The following is a 24,990-nucleotide window of genomic DNA, read 5'->3' as shown; positions in this document are numbered from 1 at the left end:
GGCCCGCGGGGACGGTCACGTGACGCGCCTGGCACCGCCCCACACGCCGAGGCGGCCGCGGGGACGACGCCATTTTGGCCCAGCTGAGCGTGACTGCCCGGGTGCTGAGCGTGACTGCCCGGGTCCGGAGCGTGGGAGGCTCGGAGGATCCTTGTCTGGCTGCCGTGGCCCAACCGGCGGCTCCTTCCAGGCTTCACTTCCTTTACTACTGTCCTTACTGCTCCTTATCTCATCAGCAGGGGCTGCCTGAGGCCTATAATTACACGACAATGTCGCCTTGGCTGGGAGCCCAGTCTCCCCTCTCCTCAGTCAAGCCTTGGGTGTAGCTGAAGCATTTAAGAAAGATAAAATTTAGGAATGCAATCCTGGGCTTTCTTATTGAGACTCATTTATAAAAGGTACACGATATAACCCAAGTTTGATGGATGCCTGGAATGAGGAGTTGGGAAGGGGTCACTTCCTGCGGGCTGATGCCAAAGGATGGGAAGCGGGGATAACCAAGTAAGAGGAAACGGCCAAGTAAGAGAAGTTGAACGGGAAAAGGACTGTGTACGGCATCCAGAGGAAAGGATCTGGGGAAAAGAAAAGGAGACATGAGACAGAAGATAACTAAAGATTTGCTTGTTTTAACTTAATGGAAAACTGGCTTCTTTTTAATAAGTGAAGGGCATGGTTGAGGGCTTTGGCAGATTGACTGATAGGACTAGGTCCCAGGACAGACACTCTTAAGAGTTGATTAAAAGAGTTATTTCTTGGTTGCCTCAAGGCTGATCGTGCTACAATATGACTACTTCACTTTTACTGGTGACCCTTATTATGGGTCTTGAAAGGGCAAAAATCCATGTCTTGTACATCTTTGGATTCTCACAACACCTACCCATAATCCCCAGGTAAGCAGTTGTTTTAAACCTTTTGGAGGACAAAAGAGGAGAGGGAAAATTATTTATTAATTGTGTTTTCCAAAAAAAGTTAAAATTTGTTCTGAGAGTCCAAACATATATTCCAAGATGAAAACCCTTGTAATCATTACAAAACAAAGGATAATAATAAATTCACCAACATCCAGCACTCCTTTAGGAAAGGTTGGGGAAGAATGTATATAAATGTATTGTTTAATAAACAGTTGTAAAAACAACCCTTTTTCCCATCTTCACCTGCTACTCCCTATTCAAAAATGCTAAGAAAAATTGAGATACGGGTGTAGGAAAGTGTCAATTTTGCAGATGTAAAGTGTTTAATAAAGCAAGAAACCTCTCTCATTTTTTTTTATTCTGAAAAAATTCTCTACAGCCCCTAAATTGGTGTTAGAGTGTAGGGTTAGTTGAATCAGGTGAGGTCACCATGATTCTCAGACTTGCAGAAGAATTGCTTGTGAAAATGCAGGACCAAGGACAGGAATAGAGTGGCATGCTTCCTATGGCTATGTGCTATATGAATTTTTCACTGACTATAAGAGAATTTAAGATTGTTAGATCAATTTCTTAGGAAATTGGACATGATTTAAATATATGTTAAGTGTCTATAGTAGTGTTATTTATACTTGTCAGGTCATCACAAACTTAGTGGCCTAAAAAGCAACAATCCTTTTTTTGCTCACAAATATGCAATTTGGGCAAGGCTCAGTGGGACAGCTTGTCTCTGTGCCACGTGACATCAGCTGGGGCAGCTCAAAAGTTGAGTCCAGGGTCTGGAATCAGATAGTTTCTTCTCTCACAAGTCTGGCAGTTGATGCTGACTGTTGTTGGGACCTCAGCTGGGACTGTCCCATTGAATACCCATATGTGGCCTCTCCATGTGGCTGCTTGGCTTCCTCACTGCCTGGCAGCTATAATCCAAAAGTGAGTATTCCAAGAAAGACTCCCAAAAGGACAAGGCAGAAGCTGCATTGACTGTTATGACCTAATCTCAGAAGTCACATAGCATGGCTTCCACTGTATTCTATTTGTGGAAGCAGTCACAAAAAAAAAAAAAAAAAAAACCACCACATTTAAGGGGAGGGGACACAGACCACACCTCCCAAGGGGAGGAGTGTCGGTTGTATTGTAAGAAGAGCATGTGAAATGTGATATTGTTGCAGTCATTTAAGGAAAATATAATCTGCCATAATACCTATTTTCCTTTTGTCAAAAAAAAATATCCTTCAGAAGGTCCCATTTCAGAAATAGTTCTTCTGAAATTAAACCTGAACCCGAAAAGGTCAAAAACCACAAAAATTAATTACAGTCCACTTTCATTAAAGTTTTTGAAGTCAGTTGTGTAGCACTCAGGATCCATTTCCTTATAGAAATAATAAACACAACGATAGTTTCCCAGTCAGAGTGGGGGCAAAAAGAGGGAGTGAGAGGCTCTGGGGATTAAGGATTCCCACCCAGAGGGGTCCTACCTTCCTCCTTGAAGGATGGCCTCCTTCAGTCTCCACAGCATTTAAAAAGAGTTACTTTTCTTTGTACCAATAGTTCACTCATTTAATAAATGTTAATTCCCTTGTGCTGGGAAGGTGGAATACAACAGATTCTCAGTTTTCTCCAGTCACCTCTTCCTTAATCATATACCTACTGGGATTTGCTTAGGAATTTTCCTCTTTGCAACCATGGAAAAATAGGTATAATGGTTAATTTTATATGTCAATTTGATTGGGCTATGGGTTGCCCAGATATTTGGCCAAACGTTATTCTGGGTTTGTCTCTGAGAGTATTTCTGGATGAGATTAACATTTGAATCTGTAGACTGAGTAAAGAAGATTGCCCTTCTTAAAATGGGTGGGACTCATCCAGTTGAAGGTATGACTAGAACAGACAGGTAATAGGTAATTTTTAAAAGCCAATTTCCTTCTCAGTTTTTTTCCTCTTATACTCCTGTAGTGTGGTAATAGGTAAAATTTGCATATAGGTGTTAATAACAAGTTTTTTCATACTTATAGAATCCATTTCTGCTCAAAAGAATTCCCATAGTCCAATGTTCTTGGGCATTTATTATAGAGCAGGAACGGGCTTGAGTAGGCAGGAAAAGAGATGAAATAGGATTTAGGATAATTGCAGGCCAGACCAGCATGGTGGGGGGAAGTGAAGAGGAGCTGTGGGTCGTATTTTCCCTTCCTTCTTCCCTTTCTTCATTGAAGGTGTCCTCCTCCTGCCTCCTGTACTCCCCACACCACACTCTTACGTGCCCCTGCATGGCCTCTCACTAAAGGTAGGGAGAAGAGAAAAGCTGGAGAAATGAGAGTACTTTGAGTTGGTAAGCCCAAGAAGCAGCATGCTAATAAAAAAGAGGCCCTTAGAGTACTTGGCTACCCATCTGGAATAAGTGGTTCTATTTCCAAATGGCTGTTTCTATGCCTATATAACAGACATAACTAGTGCAGATTATTACATAGACAATACTAGTGTTCAACAATGTCTCATTCTCTTCTTCTTCCAGGTACACAGAAGACTATTTTTCTGAGCTGCTCTTGCAAGTGTCCAGGGTTATGTGACTATTATGACTAATGGTATGTGAGCAAAAGTGACAAATCATTCTGGGCTATGGCAGTGAAAAGCTGTTTTGTGATTCTCAAGTCTCTCTGTTGCCCTGCCATTGTGACTCTGGAAGGGGTCTTGTGTGGAAGTGGAAGAGCTGAAATAATGAAGCAGCCTGTGTTTCTGAGTCAACACTGGTGGGCGGGGACACAAGCAGATGCCCTGGAGAGCCACCCAGACCCACAACAAATTTTATATGAGCAAGAAATAAACCTTTATTGTACTAAACAACCAAGATTTTTGGAGCCGCTCATTATCACATCATAACCCAGACTATCCTGGCAGATATAGTTACGAAAACTGAGGCCTGCATTCTTAAGAGAGTGCAGACTTTTTCCTGGGGAATGAAAGCTCTTGAGTCAGGACTTTAAAAACTCTCTGCATATATTCATAGGGGCAATAAGAATATCCTAGGTCCATACAAGAAAAAAATGGTAGCTGCAATAGAGCCTCTGGGGATCTTTGATTTGAGCTATTGGGTTTTTTTCACATCCAAAAACATATTGGTCTCTGAGAAGCTTATGTCATTTGAACAGCTCCTTTGGAGAGTACTTAAGCTTAGTATAGGTGATAACCCATTTCTTTCTTCCGGAAACCCAGATTGTCTGTTTCCATTGGCAAACCTACCAACCTCCTCAAGATAAGAATCTAGTATAATGGAGGCAGGGGAACAAACAGCATGATTGTTGGTGTCATTTGGAGCTGGGTTTGAAATGCCTGCTCCACCATTTCCATTTGTGACACTCAGCAGTTACGTGACTTCTCTAAGCTCAGTTTCTTCCTCTACCAAATAGAGATTAAAATGCCTATCTTGTAAGGCTTTATTGAGGACAATAAAATATTGAATTAATGAAAACCTCTGGCAAATTGTAGAAAATCACTAAAAGGTGATATAATATTGATTCCTATTTATTGACACTTAAAACAAATATCAAAAGGGTAGAAAGTATCACCTTTCAACATTTTAAAGAATTCTCTCTTTGTAAATTTAAATAAAATACTGCCTAACGAGCCTTGTATTTAAAAAATTGAAGAACCACTTAATTTACAATTAGCAAAGGACAGAGTAACTTCGGGGAAATTTTGGTTGACAAGTTAGAAGTCTGTAATTTAGCCTTTATATTATTGGACAAAGTATATTTACTTTAGAGTCTGAGTTTTTGGTATGTTAAATTACCATCAAAGCTATTATCTGTTTAAAAGATATTAACACAGACCTTCATGTATTCCAAATTAACTTAATATGTGGACTATGAAATTGTTTCCTACTAATATGAATCTATGAATATATCTAATCCAGTTTCCCAATTTGTAATAGATTGCTATTAAGTTCATCAAAATATCTGGGAGGTAGACAGCTGAATACTCCCCCACCCCAGGTAGCCTCAGTAGTCTCACCACACAGATACACACATGTACATATACACATAGTGATCATAAGGCAACCTGACTAGTGTTTTGTTAACAGCAAATATAAAATATTTACCAAAACTAAAATACCCATGAGTATTATCACCTTTAAAGGAGTCACTTTGGGAAGCTATTTCACTATTGAAGAATACCATTTCTCAACACATTTTGGGGACTCCTTTTTTATAATTAACTCCAGAAGCTAGCACATCCTTTCTTGTATCCCTGATCATAACAAATACATCCTTTAAGAATAAATTTGATTTTTTTTAAAGAGCCAAAAGTTATCTGGTACCAATTATGGTGAATTAAGTGATCAAGACAGTAATATCTTCTTTGCTCTAAAATGAGATATGACTATAAAATACTGTGACTCATAGTCTGCTTTGGAAGTAGTGGGACAGAAAATACACATAGGATGTTGAATCTATGGTTAAGAGGATGAGTTTAGGGGTACAAAACGGGGGGGGAAGGGAAGTAGTGGTCACGACTTTTACTCCTGGTAGACTTGTGGGAAGGTTCTAGCGGAGACAGTAAGTGACTTGAAAACCTATCAACGTCTGTCCTTTAAGGGTTTCCAGTCACCACCCATGCCAGGGTAAAGGAATTCCAGCAGGCATTTCTGTTAGAGATTTATTTTGTGAAAACGATACCATGTGGCGTTATCATTCCATTCTGATTGACTTGTTCTCCCACGTTCCTGAAGATTCCTTTGCTCCGGTTCTCCTGTATTTTGTGGGCAAAATCGTCTCCCGGCCTTGCTCCCTAGCTAGGATTCCTGGTGCCACCAGAACCTAGTCCTCCCGGAGCGGCACGCCGCCCCCGGCACGTCGCCCCGCCCACGGACCGCCCCGGCGTGTGGCCCCGCCCACGGGCCGGGACTGGGGGCCGTGGGGCCGCTTAACTTTGGCTGCGGCTTTGCAATGGCTGGGGGTCGTGGGGTCCCCGGGCGCAGCCGTGACGAGCCTCCGGAGAGCTACCCGCAGCGACAGGACCACGAGTTGCAGGCCTTGGAGGCCATCTACGGCGCCGACTTCCAGGACCTACGGCCGGACGCGTGCGGAGGGGTAGGAACGTGGCTCGTCCGGTCGGCGCTGGCTTACCGAGGCCCAACCTCCCTCGGCGCTATTTCCCCTAGCCAGGCCCGGGCCCTGTCAGAGCCGAGCCTCCCACCCTCTTTCGATTTCTGCAGTCCTTTAATCCCTCGCGATTCCACCCACGCTCACTTTTTGTACTTGCATCCGCATCCGCTCGGCGGGTCTCCAGAACCCCCACCTGGACGGAATTCTCTCAGTGTTTTCTCCAAGTCGGCTCCTTTCTCTTACTTCGCACTGCTTTTCTTTCCCTCTGACACCCTATAACGTACCTGCTTCCCTCCAGTGTTGCCCTTGCCCCCACCCCGAAAGCCCTTGAATTTGATACAACAGCGCATTCGTAAGGATCCATTGCAACTTGGGCTCTTGCACAGGCCTTACTGGATGCGATCCATCAGAATTCTCAAGTCGCACCCTTCCGTGTGTTCGCAACTGTAAAGCGCGTAAACTCCACTTCACTCCCCAGGCATCCTCAGTGTGTTTTTCAGTATGGAGGAACTTTCCTGTACCTTCTGCTAAGGTACATTTATCTTAGCTGTAATGGAGAGGGAGTGTGCTGAGTAGGCTTTTTAAAGTGGCATTTGGTTTAAAATATTTCCCTTTTTGTCTGAAAGTAAGTTAAGGCCCGTTATAAGCTGCTGATACTGACAGTTTCCCCCCCAACCTTGAAGAGTTATCTACCGAACTACTAGGTCTCTGAATGTTATCATTTAAAAGGTAGTTAGTTCTTCCTTCATCTGCCTTTAATTCTGACATTGCACAATCTTTTCGACACCTCCAGCATTTCTTCAACAAATATGTATGCTCTTGGCTTTAGGCTTTGGGAATACAGCCTAGAACAAAAGACAAAAACTCCTGCCCTCAGGGAGCTTACTTTTCTAGTGCTTAATTTCAAAAGTTATTTTAAACCTGAAATAGTAAAAATGTAAATATTCCCCAATGCTTCTAATAAAATAATAACATAATTTTTTTATGATCTGGTAACTATTCCTAAACATTGAGAACCAGGAAGCAGGCCTATTAGGCAGCCAAAATAGATGTTGCACCTGGACTCACTGCAAAACCAGCTAAGACTTCATTCAGAGCCAATTTATTTACTTTATACACGCTTAATTATCTAGTCCCAAGGCTGCAGAAAAACGGAAAGGAAAAAGGAGCTGCTGTAGGTAGGGATACCAGTACTCCCAGATTTTACAGCTGTTGACCTTTATAACAAGATAGACATGAAACAAAACCAAACAAACAGTATAAAAGGCAGGCAGAAGAATTCAAATAGCTGTCTGTGGTCCAGGATGTACAGGTCAATTAGCCTGAACAGTTTTATAGGCCCCACAGGCAAATGGTCATAAGGATGAATCATAACGTAGTCATTCAGCAAGTACTTATTATCTAGTATCATCTTCTATTTGCAGTCTTTAGGAAAAGGTTATGCAGGTCTACAATCCTTTATCCAAAACCCTTGAGACCTCTGATGAGTTTCGGAATTCAGAAGTGTTTGTGTTCATGTTGGTGTTCACTTGCGCACATTCCATACCTTACCTGTCACCTCCCTTGGTGTGGGGGGTGGGGGGTGGGGCAACATCCAAAATCAAACACAGCAACTAAACATGTAACCCAGATAAATAAAGAACTATTAATAGCCTCATGTCAGTTCAGGCCAAATGTGCTGCCAATAAATTCAGCTTAGAATTTATTGACCTGCATAAACTTAAGGTTTTTTAAAACTAAGTCTTTTAAACTTCTTTGGTGGGAGGGGCGGGAATGTGATGTAGATTTCAGTTTAGTAGCATTTGTATATGATTTATAAATAACTAAACATTTTGGAAGTGAATGCAAAAAATTATTTTACATACTAAAAAAGCTTGGACACCACTAATTTAAAATACAATTTACTCTAGAGTTATACATTTATTATCAATTATCTTGGCTAATTTTCCATGTCAGCGAAGGGTCTGTTCATTTATAATTTGATAGCTATTGCAAACTTCCTCCCCAAAGCTTGCTTCTGTTTCTGGGCCCACCAGTAGTATCTGAGAGTAGTTTTCCTACATCTTCACCAACATTGTAGACCTCAGACTTTTTCATCTTTGCCAGTAGATACATGAAACATTTTTATTTCCTTAGTTATAAATTTTGTAGGCCACCTTTGTTTGTAAGCCATGGATTTTTCTTTTTCTATGGACTGTTTATGTGCTTTGGTACATTTTTTTCCACTGCACTACATATTATTCATTTTTTGGGGCTATTTACAAGTTAAGAAAATTTGCATTTTGGGTTATATATTGCAAATATTTTTCCCTAATTAACCATGTGCATTTTGATATTTATGAAATTTTTTAAAACTTTAATATAGTCAAATGACTATGTTATATATTTTATATATAATGTATGTATATTATATATATTTTGTTTGTTTTGTGGTCCCCATGGTTTGTTTTTCTTTTTCTAGAAAAGACACCTACTCCAATGTTACCAAAAAATTAATTCTTTGAGGTTTTCTTTTCATTCTTTCATGACTTTGTCTTAAAACTTTCATCAAATAAGTATAGAAATAAGGGGGCGAGAGGATGGGCAAACTTTTTTTTAGTTTAAATAAATTGAATTTTAAAATCCTATAAAATCTAGAGGACTGTTATCTCATTTCCATTTTCTGAGTTTTTGCTATCATCATTTTTAGTTTTAATATCTTCACAGGTCTAAAGCCAAAGCCTTGCCCAGATTACCCAGTTTGAACATATTACTTTATTTCTAGATTTGTTGTATTTTCACAGATTAGTTTCTTCCTCACAGAACTTACAGGATATAATATCTTAAGCAAGTAAGAAACAAGAGGCCATGTTGAGCCAAGTCTTGCCATCAAAATTTAAGGAAGATATGATTAGCAGAATCCTAGGTAGCAATTCTAGGCCAAACACCTGAAAGTGGTTTCAGTTGTGTAATTTTTTTTAAAATGTAATTGTGGTAAAAAAACACAAACATAAAATTTACCACCTTATCCATTTTTAAGAGTACATTTCAGTAATGTTTAGTACTATATTGTATAACAAAAAATTGTGTTGGTTTTTTTAATTCATGTTCCAAACCTTATCATCACTCTCCCTCTTATCTTATAAACCTGTGAAGTCTAACCACAGGCTATAATTAACCCTTATGCTTCAGCCTGGGAACCAAAAGATTTGCTGCTGTGTGGAATGGCTGATAAAATTCTGTTTTTAATAGTCTTGTCCTTCACCCTCGTACTTTTGACAGAAATAGATACATTCTTTTTTTTTTTTCCTTGTAAAGATTTTATTGGGGAAGGTGAACAGGACTTTATTGGGAACAGTGTATACTTCCAGGACTTTTCCAAGTCAAGATGTTGTCCTTTCAATCTTAGCTGCAGGGGGCGCAGCCCACCATCCCTTGCAACAGTCAAACTGCAACATTGTGGTTGAGAGCCAGCTCCAACCAACTGAGCCATTTGGTCAGCTGGGAGCGGAGTGGCAGCCCATTGACTTCCTTCTAGTTGTGGATTCTAGTTGCAGAGGGCCAGCGAGGATTGTAGTTGCGGAGGGTGCAGCTCACTGGCCCATGTGGGAATCAAACCAGCAGCCCCGTTGCCCAGAGCTTGGCTCTAACCAACTGAGCCACCCGTCTGCCCCTAGACACATTCTTAAACCACTTGATTTGTTGGTCCTGAGTGTTAGGAAATGTCTGAAGAAAGCACATGCGTGCTGAGCTACAGGGATTGTGACAGCATTGGCTCCTTCAGGAGGTATGCATTGTGCCAAGCAAGAGGGTTCCCAAGGCCAGTAGGGGTAATTTAAGATCCTTGGGGTTTCTTGAAGAATTAATTTTTTTTATTTTCATTTTTTGGATGAGTTCCAAATGAGCATTACATGCCTCCTGTTTCAGGACTGAGTTTATATCACTCTTTCACTTTTTATATGCTTGAGGGTTTGGTGGACTATTTTCTAACAGTTTAAGAGAGTGCCAGCTTCATGCTCCCATTAAGAAGCAAATTGAACTCATATCTTATTGTAGCAATATATGGCCTTTTCTCCATTACTACTTTTTATGCTGCTTTTATGTCACTTGCATTTTCAGTCTTCAAAACATTTTTTTTCTTATGTAGGATTTTGCATATTTTGTAGCTGATACAGTCTTCATTGTGTTTTCCTTTCCTTTAGTGTTTTCAAAAATTTTTGGTTACCCCTTATTTTGTATTTATTTGCGTGCAAATATTCCAGGAATTTATTATTTCCTGGTGCAGGTTAAGTCAAAGATTTTATCAACACTGAGTTCTAATGACCATTTGTCTTCTAAATGCATCCCTACCCCACTTCCCAGTACATTTTGGTTGTTAAAATGTTTTTAATCAAGTTATGTTCAGCTCTAGGAGTCCTTGAATACCCTAATATGAGCTAATGCTTGGTATTCTAAACATGTTTTGCATAAAAGCTCTTCATATGTTGGGGAGCTCTCAGTTTGCTTGAGAAAAACCTGGCTGTTCCACCATCCTTAGTATGCCCTTCATGGTCCAAAATAGCTGCCTGAACTCCAACTATCACATCTGCATTCCAGCCAATTGGAAGGAGAAAGGGATGATAAAGTTGCATATGTTAATTCTTTCATCTTCTTGTCCAGGAATTAATTTAGTGGCCACACTTAACTGCAAAGGAGTCTGGGAAAGGTTCCAGCTAAAAAATCAGGGGTCCTATTGTTAAAAAATAAGGGGAGAACGGCTATTGTGGAACCATTAATAGGCTCTGCTGAGAAATACCCTAAAGTTTATGCCTTGTGGAGATGAATATAACTCTGGTCCAGTAAAACGGTCAACCAAAGATAAAGTCCTTCAAAGTAGCCAGTCACCTGGTAGCTTCAGTGTCCTCTTTTTTGGGTTGGCTTCACTTGGTACTCGATCTGGACAAATTGTGAGGTTTTTGTCCAATCGTAGCTTATTCCTCAGTGGCCTTAGGTCTGTTCCTTCATCCAAGCCATCATCACTGGACTCCTGTGCCTCTTAAAGCTGAAACCTTTATGCCTTCAGGAGTCTCTTCACTTTGCATCAAAACTCTTTCCTCTTCCCTCGAAGTTGGATGGGGCATTATGTTGGCTCACCACCATTATCACTGCTATCCTGCTGGTGTGAAAGTAACTGGAACACTAGGCCTGCATGGTTATATAGCTGGTCCAACCCAGGAGTGTTTACAGGATCCTAACTACTTTTTCGGGCCCCAGTGTTCTACATACAGTGTTCTCCTTAGTGATCCCAGGGCCTGGGCGAGAGAGGCCTCCTTCCCAGAGGCTTGCCAGCAATCCTTAACTAGATTTATTGTGCTTTATTAAGCATTCCCTTTAGTAAAGACTATCTTCAAAATGTGTAGTTCCCCCAATAGGCCTCTGTTTGCTGAAGCTCACTTCCTGTTTCAATGACTCTGGGCATAATGTGAAGGCCTCTCTACCATTTCTGGAGAAGGGTAGTTACACTCAGATATACTCTTCACTTCCTACATAAAGACAAAAGACTGTTAAACCAGAGTGAGTTGTTACCTTACACATGCAGAGATAACTCACTTCCTGTGGTATCTCTAGTCTGTATGTTGCAAGTTCGGTTCTCTACTGGGCCCAAGGAAGGTCTATCCTTTGGTTTGCATTTGTAGTTTCCACTTACACAACTTGCTGATAATTATAGTTCTACTTATATTTACAAGATTCTTGCTCCTTCCAACTATAGAGGGTTACTCGAATTTTGTTGCTTCAAAAACAGAAGATCTGTCATTAATTCCTAGGTGGTATGCTTGCATTTTAACATCTTGACTTAACCTCTTTCATTGGGCTTGTTGGGTTTTGAATATTTTACTATAAGACCATCTGAATGGCATTTCCCCTCGTTTTCTTACCTTCTTATTTCTTTTGCCCTTTTTTTTTTTTTTACTGTGATGCTGACACTCACACTCACCCTAACCTTGACCGTGACCCTTGCCCTGAGTTCTATGCAAACACTACCTAGACCCTGATCCTCGTCAAGACCTTGACACTTGTCCCAGCATGCCCTGAACCTGACTCAAATCTCATTGAGTTCATACTCCTTGTCATATGCCTCTTGATCCTGATCATCACCATGACCCTGAAACAGATGCTAAATCTCGTTCTCACCCTTACCCTTACTTATGCTGTGACCCTGACCCTGATGCTCACTACCGTGTTTCCCGAAAATAAGACCTAGCTGGACCATCAGCTCTAGTACGTCTTTTGGAGCAAAAATTAATACAAGACCTGGTCTTGTATTATATTATATTATATTATATTATATTATATTATATTATATTATATTACATTATATTATATTATTATATTCCCAGTCTTATATTAAAATAAGACTGTGTCTTACATTAATTTTTGCTCCAAAAGACACATTACAGCTAATGGTCCAGCTAGGTCTTATTTTCGGGAAACACGGTATGATACGCTTTGTGACCCTGTACCTGACCATGACTCTGACACTTACTTTTCTCCATGACACTTACTTTTACCCAAACCATTCACTGAACCTTGAACCTATACGTATCCTGAACCTGATCTGCAGCCTTGACCAGACTTTCACCTAAGCCTGAACCTGACACAAGCCTCATTCTCAACTCGACCCCTTACTTGATGCTGGCTTTAATTCTGATTCTCATTGTCACTTTTACCATGACCCCGACCTTAACCCTCAACCTGACTGTCACATTGATCATCACCCTTTCACCCTGAAACATATACCCTGTTTCCCTGAAAATAAGAACTAGGCGGACAATCAGCTCGAATGCGTCTTTTGGAGCAAAAATTAATATAAGACCCGGCATTAAATTATATTATATTACATTACATTACATTACATTACAGTACAGTACATTATATTACATCACATCACATTGCACATCACATCACATCACATTACATGACATCACACCCGGTCTTATGTTATAGTAAAATAAGACTGGGTCTTATATTAATTTTGCCTCCAAAAGAAGCATCAGAACTGATTGTCCAGCTACGTCTTGTTTTCGGGGAAACGCAGTACTCACCCTCACCTTAATTCTGATTTTCACTTTCTTGCTGACACTGGGCCCAACCCATAATCCTTAACCTGACTCTGGCCATGGTGCTCATTCTGACAGTGACCCCGAGCCTCACTTAGACATGCTAATTCTCACGCTCACTCTGACTTTGACTATCACCCTGAACTTGTGCTTAACTATGACCTGCACACTCACACTAATCTACTAATCTTTTTCTTTTTTTTTTAGTTTCACGTGTACAAAACCATGTAATAGTTAGATTTACACTCCTCACAAAGTGATAACCCTCTTTCCCCAATCTACTACCCCTCTCATATCATATATAGCTGTTGCAATTCCATTGACTCTCTTCCCTATGCGGTACTCCACATCCCGTGGACATATATATATACATATATGTGTATGTGTGTGTGTGTGTGTGTATATATATATATATATATATGTTTAATTATAGTTGACATTCAATATTATTCATCTTCAGTTTCAGGTGTACACTGCAGTGATCAGACATCTACACAGTCCATGAAGTGGTCTCCCTAATAAGACAAGTGCCCATCGGACACCCTACAAATCTTACATTATTGATTATATTCCCCAAACTGTATTTCATATCCCCGTGGCTATATTGTGATTACTAATTCGTACTTTAATCCCTTTACCTTCTCCCCCATCCCCAACCCCCTCCCATCTAGCAACCCTCAGGTTTTTTTCCCTACATCTCTGAGTCTGTTTTGTTGGTTCGTTTATTCTATTCTTTAGGTTCCACATGTAAGTGAGATCATATGGTATTTGTCTTTCTCCATCTGACTTATTTCACTTAGCATAATATTCTCTAGGTCCATCCATGTCGTTGCAAATGGTAAGATTTCATCCTTCTTTATGGTCGATCTTTTGCCTCTTTCAAGCTGTCAGTCCATATGGATTTAGAGCAGTATTCTCATTAGTTCTGAAATAAAGTTTACACTGGTCAACAGTCAAATGAGAAAATGAAAGGCAGAATGATGTATAAGGGAAGACCTATTAGCATAAGATAAGTTGACCCTTCTTAGGATAAGACTGAGTTCTATTCTTGGCCTTCCTCCTACTTTTGGTACTAAAATATTCTATATCTTCAAAAGTGATATATACAGTAAAGAGGAAGCACAAAAGTATTTCCTGGACAAATTTAAATTGGTGATCATAATGTCTCTCTAAAATGTGTGGCCTGTGAGATGATCAGAAGAAAAGCACACAGATTTTTATACGTACGTAGGAAGCCCCATAGGAAAATGAAGACCCAAAGACGTAGCTAGACCGAAAGTGTTGATATAGTGTGTTGAACAAAGACAGGCAATTGTGGAAAAGTAACTAAAATATATGGGAGACTAAAGGAAAATAAGTTATTGTAACAAGGTCTGTTTGTACATTATTCTCCCAGCCTCAACTCCCCCGTCTCTGGTAAAAGAATATTTCTTTCTTCCTGGCATAGGAGGGCGTCTTTCACATGGGAGCTTCCTCTTCTGCTTTCAGGAAGCAAAGAGGAAGTCAGAGTGCCCTTCTTGTACCTGCTGTTTTCAAGTACCTTTAGCTCAAAATAATCCTTATGCCAAAGTGGCATATTTTGGGGTGGCCTATTCTGTCATCCTTCAAGGATATCACATCATCTATTCAGTACCACTGTCTAAACTTGTCCTTACAAATGTATTGTTTGTTTTCCCCCACCAGAGCTGAAGTTCCGTGACAGCTGGAAACACATCTGTTTTCTCACCTGTGTGCGCTAATAGCGTCTGAATGAATCAGGGCTCAATAAGTGTGGCTGACAACACATTGTGAGTGAATGAGTGGATGGAAGGCCTTGAGGATCACGGGTGTTTGTCCCTCCCCAGGACCACATTCCCAGCGTCATGCTTCCCCGCAGCTTTACCACAGCTTTCATCAAGGATCATTTTAAAGGCATAAAAAAACTGAGCTTACGTATTTTATGCACATAGTTAGTGAGAACTTAGTTATATAATTCAGGGTACCATACATGAAGTTCTGGTTATAAATTTCTGCTAGAGTTTAGTATTGCTAAGTACTTTTTTGTCCCTAAAAGAATTTTTGTGCTTTCTCTTCTGTGAAATAATGTCACATTTTTTTGTTTTGTGCCCGGGCTGCCTGGACATTCTGAGACAAAGTTAAGGCAACAACTCAATCACAGCAAGTCAGGATTGGCCCTAACGAGGGAGGGCTGATAAAAAGACACAGGTTTGGGAGTCAAAGTTGGATTTGAATTCTAGCCTTATCACTATATCTCTGTGGACAGGAAACTGAAACTGAGCCTGAGCTGCTTCATCTGTAAAACCGAGACAGCACCTACCTTGCAGAGTTGGTATAATGCTTGGATCGTATGAGTAACTGTTTCTTCCCTTTTCTCATGGTTTACATGGATAATAACCGCCTCAAATCTTTTTTTGGAAAAAAGTGTATTTAATACATTAAAAGGCAATAGAGTGTTTAGTTATATGGTGAAAAGCAGTTGATTGAAAGCATATATAATTTTAGAAGAGCTATCAGGTTTCCATGTCAAGGTTTTCACTTATTATTATCTCAGTATTCAACTCTCCAGGGAAGTATCCTCTGCTTAGGAGGCTTTCCCTGACCCACCTATCTGACGACCTTCTCCCCGCCACTGTGTCCTATGTCTCTGTCCTGTTTTCTTTATAGCACACACCACTATTTGAAAGTATTCATTTGTCTTCTAGTTTTTTCAGCTAGTTGGACCACGTATGTCTAAAGTGACCCCTGTCCTGTCGACCTCTAGGACAGCACCTACACGTAATCGGCACTTGGCAACATTGAAGGACTAAAGCCACACAGAACATTGTGCTTCACTCCTTAGATGACTTTGAAAAGGAAAGTCATCTTTCCTTTTGGCACATGGCCACAGGTGTTGTTTTAAACTCCTTTTGGAAAATATGACCGAATTGCTGTATCAGATATAATTACATGTATTATTTGAAAAGGAGAACTTTTGAGCTAAGGTGATCATTGTCTTAATCAGTAATGATGGCTCTCAAGATAAAAAATAATGATTTCTTTTTCCTTTTCTCTTTTAGGTCAAAGGACCCCCTGAAATCAATTTAGTTCGTACCCTCAGGGCCTGACCGTGAAGAAGTATACGTGAAAGTGGACTTAAGGGTGAAATGCCACCGACCTATCCAGATGTGTGAGTACACTTATAAATAGCTGTGATGTGATTTCAGTTCTCTGTTTCAACAACATAGAAAGAGGTTGAAATTAATGGTATTCTTTTCTTCCTGCCCCCATTCCATTTAAAATTTCATTTCCTGTTGCCCATATTTCATCAAAACCATATCAGCAATAGACATTTTCATAAAACCTATCTCGTGTTAAGTCTGCTTCTAGTAGTAAAGTATACTAATATTTGTTCCATGACTAATTGCTGTTTCTGACGTGTTAACTTCTGTTTGTTTAATTATTCATAAACTGAGAAGAGAAACAGTCTAGAAGGAAGTGACAAAGGCATGGTAACTTGTGCTTAGTTTTAAAGTATGATCAGCATTAGCACTTGGAGTAGCTTTCTGGGCCGAATGGGACTTTACTTCCTAGAGTAAAGGAGGATTTAGAGTCTCCCTGTTTCTGGGGGACACTGAAGTATCATATATATTCCATGTAATCTTTCCCCAGAGATTCCACAGGGAAAGGCAGACTGGCCTGGATCTCATGTTTTATGGTTTGAACTTACTGTGCAGGGAACCAGTGAAGGAAAGTGATAACTATTAATAAAAGAAGCACAGCCTTACACAGCAGGTGGTAAACGTTTGGAATTTGTTATCCTAAGAGGTGATGGAGGATGTGAAAATACAGATAGGTCAGGGCAAGCTTTTCAAAGTCAATAACCCTCTTGTCTCCAATACTGTGCCCAGAGTAGATGTAGTAGGCACGCAGCAAGTTAATGAATTGATTAAAGGGTAAATTAAATTTATGAAAGAAAACTAAGACAGTGCTTCTCTAGGTTTTATTTTTCCTGGCTATCTTCTCTCAGATTTCCATCTATCCAGATAGATAATGATTGTAGCAATCTATTATAACTGAAGCCTTGAGAGCACTCATAGATACTGACTACTAAAGGCTGTGCTCAGTTAAATACCAGGAATTACTCAGAAATGCTTGGTAGGAAGTAGAGAATCATCTTCTCTTCAGTAAAATCAAATAAAGCCTATTTAACCTCAGTGAATTGTTATTGGACGTCTATTGGTTGGGAATCAAAGGAAACCTGAAGGCTGGCTGTGTACTTTCCTTGAGTAGACAGTGTCGAGTCTTATGAAGAGGAGTGTGAGTTAGGCCTCTGCGGAACAGGCAGAGTTTGCAGAGTGTGCAGGACTAGATTACTGCATGAGTGAGGGAGCATTTTTCCACCTTGTTTACAATCACTGGGAGTGACTGGCATGTTCTGGGAATACTAGAGGGCTCATCGTGACTCTGTGTGGCCCTAATTATTGTCCTGGTTTATGCTAGAGCACATGAACTAGAGCAGAGCACTTGGCCTCTTGCAGGTGAGCTGTTCGAGCTGGGTGAGTTGATACCTGGGGCAAGCCAGGGTCGAACATTACCATAAAAGTGTCCGCAGGGTTAAGTTATACACAGAGCTGGAGGGATTTTTTTTAAGGCAATAAAATAGTAGTTGATGTGGATCGAGCGCCAGTAAGCCTGGTTCCCTCGGGGAGCAGGACACCTGGCAGCCCACACTGGTGACTGGCCACAGGTGACGCCCTGACAAGCACTGTGTCAGAGTTGCTGAGGTATAGATGAAATCCCTTGGAGGAGAAGGGAAATGTTGCTGGGCCTATAGAGCGGTTCACAAATGAGGCCTGTATGAAATCCCTGACCTAGTGCTTGGAACTTAGCGAATAGTAATGCAAACAAGCTACATTTTCGGGAGTAACTCCTTTTTGGTTTTGTTTCTTTTCCAGAGTCCCTGAAATAGAGTTAAAGAATGCCAAGGGTCTGTCAAATGAAAGTGTTAATTTGTTAAAACTCTGCCTGGAAGAAGTGGCCAAAAAACATTGCGGAGAGGTGAGATTTGTTTAACTGGAATTATGAAAACTGGAACTATATTATAATTACAGTAAAAATGTCATCATGTTTACCAGTGCATGCCTTCCTGGCTTTTCTTTGGCTTAAAGGTTTTTCCATTGTACATCAAATCCAATTTTGACTATAAGGTTTTGTTTCATATTGATACTTACGAAGCAAAACATTGCTGTTTGTATTTCTTTAATTTATAATATGTATGAATTACAAATTGTAGAGTATATATAAATGGTATTATTGATGCTAAAGAATTTTTCAGAAAATGGTCTGTATGAACCTGGCCATATTTTTTGCGTACTTTGGACCTGGCATCATGACCTGATCTTGATTTGAACCTTTCTGTTGGAAAATGTTTACAGAGAAGTGATTTCTGACCATACTTTGTCACTTCTCTTTCCTGATCAGAACTAATTATTATTTTCCTTGTCAGTAATTAGTGACATACTGTAATCCTTCAATGTCTCTTCTCTACCCGAGCATTTACACTTAGTTCAGTACTAACGCTCTTTCTTAGTCCTCTGCACATCAGCATCTGCATGAGTTCTCCCTTGGGTGGCACGACACTCTCTGGAGGGCTATCTAGGTGACTTGTTAGGGCTGAGTGTTGTTACTGTGTGTTGATGAGGACAGACCAATCCCCTTGACGTACAATCCTCACTTTTGTGTAAAATCGGTGTTTTTGCCTAGGCAGCTCCTGTTGAACTGTCCCATCCTGGAAAAACTGAGAAGAGTTAAATAAGGACAGCCCTCGGCCTCTGTTTCTGTTTCAGACCTCTAGTAAAGTGCCTGCACAGTTTTTCACTTGCATTCTATAATACAGTGACTCAAAGTGTGACCCGTGAGGTGCTTTGGGGCTATAAAAGTTTTGCCCACTTAAGTTGCGGTTTCCACAAACTGTAGTGATTGTGGAGGTACAGAAAGTGTTTGTAGAACAGCTCAGACAAAAATAATAGGCGTTGAGAATTATTCCAAAGTTCTTTCTAGTGTAAGGGGACTCTAATTTTGAACTGAAAAATAATGTGAAGTTCTACTGAAAATTCAGCTGTAGAATCCTCTGGTTTCTTGAATTCATGACCTACGAGGTTTTTTGAAAAAATTTTTTTGCCTTTTTTTTTTTTTTTACAATACAGTATTATTAACTGTAATCACTATGTTGTACATTAGATCCTCAAAACGTATTCATCTTATAACTGGAAGTTTGTACCCTTTGACCAACATCTGTCTTATTCCCCTACCCCCGACCCCTGGCAGCCACCATTCTAGTCTGTTTCTATGAGTTCCGCAGTTTTAGATTCCACATGTAAGGGCTATCATACAGTGGTTTTCCTTCTCTGACTTACTTCATTTAGCACAAGGCCCTCAAGGCAGCAGGATGTCCTTCCTTATAGCTAAATAGTATTCCATTGAGTATATTTTCCACATCTTTTTCATTCATTCATCTATTGACACGTAGCTTGTTTTTATGTCTTGGCTATTGTAGATAAAGCTGTGATAACTTGGGAGTGCAAATATCTCTTCAAGATCCTGTTTTCCTTTGAATATATACCCAGAAGTGGGATTGCTGGATGATGTGGTAGTTCTATTTTTAATTTTTTGAGTAACCTCCATACTGCTTTCGATAGTAGCTTCACCGATTTACATTCCCACCCACAGTGCACGAAGGTTCCCTTTTCTCCACACCCTCAACACTTGTTATTTCTTTTTTTTATCTTTTTGATAATAGCCATTCTAGCATGTGTGAGGTGATAATCTCACTGTGGTTTTGATTTGTATTTCCCTGATGATTAGTGATGTTGACTACCTTTCATGTACTATTGGCCATTTGTATGTCATCTTTGGAGAAATGTCTATTGAATTCTTCTCATGCCCATTTTCAGTTGGATTGTTTGATTTTTTTGCTATTGAGTTATATGAGTTCTTATATATAGTATCAGATAAATGATTTGTAGATATTCTCTCCCATGCTATATATAGGTTGCCTTTTCATTTTGTTGGTGGTTTCTTTTGTTGTGCAGAAGCTTTTTAATTTGATTTAGTCCCATTTGTTTATTTTTGCTTTTGTTGCCCTTTTTCCCTTTATTTTAAATTACGCTTTTTATATTGAGATAATTATAGAGTCTCATGCCATTGTAAGGAATAATACTGAGAGATCACATATACCATTTATTCAGTTTGCCCCAGTGGTAACATTATACAGAATTATAGTACAGTATCATAAGCAGGATATTGATATTGATACAGTCAGATACAGAAACGGTCCATCACCACAGAATCCCTCGTGTTGCCCTTTGATAGCCGCCTCCTTACACCCACCTCCCCGTCTCCCTGACACCTGCAACCATTAATTGTTCTCCATTTCTATAGTTTTCTCATTTCAAGGAAATTATATAAGTAGAATTATGCAATATGTAACCTTTAGAATTGGCTTTGTTTGAACTCAGCATAATTCTCTGGAGATTTATGCAGATTGTTGCATGTTTCAATATTTCTTAGTCTTTATTCCTGAGTACTATTCTATGGTATATTATAGTATTTCGTGGTACCACAATTTGTTTACCATCTACCAGGTGAGAGACATCGGGGTTGTTTCCAGTTTGGGGCTATGAAAAATAAAGCTGCTATAGACAGGGTAGGTTGGCTGTGTTGGATACTGACCTTTGCTGTTCGTGATGGCTACGGGTCCAGTTCGGATTGGCGTCCCGGACAGTTATTTGTTTCATCCTCATCTTCCTGTTCCTCTTCCTGTTAGTAGTCACTTCCGTGACAAAAGATAACCGTGTCCCAGTTATCTTTTTAAAAGACTTAAACAAGAATTCTTATACTTACTCACATAGTTAACATTTCCAGTGCTCTTCAATCCTTTATGTAAATCTATATTTCCATCTGGTATGTTGTTTTCCTGCTTCAATTACAATTGACCCTTGAACAATGTAACGGTTAGGGGAGCATATAACTTAAGTCTGCGGATTCCCAGCCGTGGAGTTGACCCTTGAACAAAATAGGCTTGGACTGTGTAGATCCATTGGAAAAAACACGCATATAAGTGAACCCGGGCACTTCAAACCCGTGTTGTTCAAGGGTCGACTGTACTTCCATTAATGTTTCTTTTTGTTGTGGGTCTGCTGGTGATGAATTCTCTCGGTTTTTGATGTTTGAGAGTATTTAGTCTTTGTTTCTTGAAAGATATTTTTTGCTGGGTATAGAATTCTAGGTTGACAAAAGATGTTGCTTATCTTCTGGGTTACATTTTTTCCAATGAAAAGTCTGCTGTTATGTCTGTTCCTTTACACATGTCTTTTTATCTAGTTGCCCTTAAGTTTTTTTCTTTATTATTCCTTTTAAGCAGTTTGATTATGATGTCCGCTGTGTGGTTGTTTTCATATTTCTTGTGCTTGAGTTCCTTGAAATTCTTAGATCTGTGAGTTTATAATTTTTATCATATTTAGAAATAATGGCTGAAAAATTTTTCTAATATTTTTTTCTGCCCTCCTAGGGACTCTAGTTATTCACATGAAATTATCCTACTGCTCACTAATGCTCTGTTAATTCTTTTCTATTGTTTTCCATCTGTTTCATTTGGGATAAGTTTCTGTTGGTGTATTTTTAAATTCATTAATCTTCTGCAGTGTCTAAGCTGCCTTTAATCCCATCCAGTGTATTTTTTTTTATTTCAAAGATTGTCATTTTTTAATCTCTAGAATTTTGTTTTAGGTCTTTAAAAAATTTCCATGTCTCTACTTAACATGTTCAGTCTTTCCTTTAGTTCCTTGAACATATGGAATACAATATAACTTTTAATATTCTTGTCTGCTTATTCTATCATCTCTTCATTTCTGGGTTGGTTTGATCTTATAGGATGGGTCATATTTCTTTCTGCTTTATATGTCTGGTAATTTACCTTATGGGGTACTGGATATTTTATATTCCTATGTACTTGAGCTTTATTTTATTTATTTTATTTATTTATTTTTTTTATGTACTTATTTTATTTTTTTATGTACTTGAGCTTTATTATTGGGTAAGATTAAGTTACTTGAACCAGTTTGATCTTTTTGGATTTGGGTTTTAAGCTTTGTTAGGCAGGACCAGAGCCACGTTTAGTCTAAGGCAGGTTTTTCCCTACTACTAAGGCAAAGGCTTTTGAGTACTTACTGTGCCTGCTCCCTCTGCATTACCAGGTGTTCCATGCTGGCTGATGGGAAGAACTATCCCTGGCCTCAGTGAGCTGTGGTGATTGTCTCCTCTAGTGATGAATCTCATTTTGGGGGGTGGTTCTTTCCTGGCCTCAGGTAGGTTTATCACAGATGTGATAACCTCAGGTTAAGCATTATCCTCTGTGTAGCTCTTTCCACTTCTCTACCTTGCAATTCTAACCTCCTTGGCTTCCTTGGACTTGCAGATCTCTTCACCTCAGGGTGGCTCTGCCTGCGTCCCCCTCCCTGCACTGTGATCTGGAAAATAAATAAATAAATAAATAAATAAATAAATCTGCTATAAACATTCATGTACAGGTTTTTATGTGAACTTAAGTTTTCATTTCTCTGGAGTAAATGCCCAGGAGTGCAGTTGTGGGTGTATGGTAATTACATGTTCAATTTTTTAAGAAACTGCCAAACTTTGCCAGATTGGCTGTACCACTTTCCATTCCCACCAGCAATATGTGAGTGATCCAGTTTCTCCACATCCTTGCCAGCATTTGATGTCACTTTATTTTATTTGTTCTAATAGATGTTGTGATGGTTGATTTTATGTGTCAAATTGGCCAGGCCACAGTACCCAGATATTTGGCCAAACATTATTCTAGATGTTTCTGTGAAGGTATTTTTTTAGATGAGATTAACATTTAAATAAGTAGACTTTGAGTTAAGCAGATTACCCTCCATAATGTGGGTGGGTCTCATCTAGTCAGTTGAGGGCTTTAATAGAAAAAAACTGGGCTCCCTAGAAGAAGAGGAAATTGTCAGGAGATGGCCTTTGGACTTGAACTGCAACATTAACTCTTCCCTGGGTCTCCAGCCTGCCAGCCTACCCTTTGGACGTGCCACCCTTAATAAATCTATGATTTCATGAACCAATTCTTCGAAAAAATAATCTCTCTTTCCCTTTCCCTCTCTCGCTCCCTTTCCCTCTCGCCCTCTCTCCCTTTCCGTTTCCCTCTCTCCCCCACCCTACACACAGCCTGTTGCTTCTCTTTCTCTGGAGAACTCTGACTAGATGTGTATTGCGAGAGTGAGAGTGGCTGTTGTAAATAAGGAAATCAGGAGAAGCCTCTGATAGGTGACATTTGAGCAGAAGCCTGAGGGAAGCAAGACAGGGAACCTTGTAGATATGTGGGGAAGAGAGGGACAGTTGTCAGTTTTGAAAGTAGTTCTTATTTACATCTAGTATTATATATTTTATCAGATTTGTATAGAAAATGCCAGGAAATTAAACTGAAAGAAAAACCCTCCACTGCTTGGCTCCTGGCTCCTTTCTAGTATAGAAGTGGTTTTCCTTCGACGTAATAGAAACTGCCTACTTTTCCCAGCTTTCTTTAAAAGAACTTTTCTTAGAAGAGCTTGCCTCCTAGTCTCCACATTCGTGTGTCTCAACGGTAAATGAAAGTATATCTAGTGACTGCCACAGCTTCTGGTATAATAAAAAATAATACATTAGTTTCCCCCAACAATAGCTGTTGTTTCTTTGCATTTATTCCCTGAAGGAAAGATAAATACCAAGCGAACTAACTTGACATTCTGGTATACAGTGACTTCTATTATTGACCACCCTGTTTAGTCCCTTTAGACACTGTTTTGAACATATAATTGAAATAATTTTTGAGCTGCTTGATTGTAATTGAGGATAAATCTCAGTGTGGTGGTCCTCATCTGCAGAAGGAGCGTGGCATTCTTGACCTTTTTGGGGATGGGGTAGTTAGTCAGTGTGGGGTTCCAGAAACCCTGTTCTATTGATTTACCAGCCCCGCTATGATTTATGACTCCTAGGAGCCGGGGAAAGTGGCTTCCTATGGTCACATAAAGAATGTCTGAGGATGAGGGTGGCTCAGGTGGTTGGAGCACCAAGCTCCTAACGGCCGAGGTCGCCAGTTTGATTCCCACACGGGCCTGTGAGCTGCGCCCTCTACAGCTAAGATTGTGAACAAGGGCTCTCCCTGGAGCTGGGCTGCCATGAGCAGCCAGAGGTCTACGTGGGCCTCTGTGCCCTGCCAGGAGCGGCCGGTGGCCGGCGTGAGTGGCCAGCAGGGGGCGAGAGCTGCCGTGACCTGCTATGAACGGCCAACCGGTGACCGACTGCCTCAGCTGGGGGAGAGCGCAAGGCTCCTAATGCCAGCATGGGCCAGGGAGCTGTGTCCTACACATCTAGACTGAGACATAACGGCGTGAACCAGAGTGAGGGGGAGACGGAACAAGGGTGGGGGGCAGAATGTCTGAGAGGGGGGCCTTTTTTCCTTCTGTACTGGCTTGTGAATGCGTTCCTAAGTGGAAATGAAATGCTCTGTTGATATTGATCAGCCTCCTCCTGGCCCGTTACTAGCAGGGAGATGCTGAGAGCTTTCAACACCTGCCTCCATACCCCTGTGGAATGTTTGCAGTATGCTGTGTGGACAGCTGAAAGCTCTGATGTCAGCAATGACCGTTCTCTGTTTGACTGGCATTATGTAGACAGGTTTTCTCCTTTTAGGCAATCTTAAATATTTTATTAGGTTTATTGGTACAGAAAAACATTTTATCAGATTTATTATACAGAAAATGCCAGTAAATCAACTAGGACTACAAAAGACAAGTGAAGCTTTTTGTTTATCTAGTGATTTGTCGTGATAACAACATGATAAGATGAGCCCTGTAAAAGCCT

At 40.1% G+C, this 24,990-nt stretch overlaps 1 protein-coding gene across 1 annotated transcript in view; it reads left to right on the top strand.

The window, feature by feature from the left end:
• The first annotated feature begins 5,817 nt into the window (after nt 1–5,817).
• Nucleotides 5,818–24,990, top strand: part of EIF2AK4 (eukaryotic translation initiation factor 2 alpha kinase 4) — an 86,738-nt gene continuing 67,565 nt past the window's right edge. Inside the window, 5 exon segments of the mRNA XM_033107393.1 lie at nt 5,818–5,992; nt 16,140–16,168; nt 16,170–16,228; nt 16,231–16,249; nt 18,018–18,120. Of these exon segments, the coding sequence (XP_032963284.1) occupies nt 5,849–5,992; nt 16,140–16,168; nt 16,170–16,228; nt 16,231–16,249; nt 18,018–18,120 (354 nt within the window). The 5' untranslated portion in view covers nt 5,818–5,848.

This window comes from Rhinolophus ferrumequinum, chromosome 6 (genome assembly GCF_004115265.2).
Source record: "Rhinolophus ferrumequinum isolate MPI-CBG mRhiFer1 chromosome 6, mRhiFer1_v1.p, whole genome shotgun sequence".
NCBI lineage: Eukaryota > Metazoa > Chordata > Mammalia > Chiroptera > Rhinolophidae > Rhinolophus > Rhinolophus ferrumequinum.
This window is presented reverse-complemented; position numbering and strand designations above follow the sequence as displayed.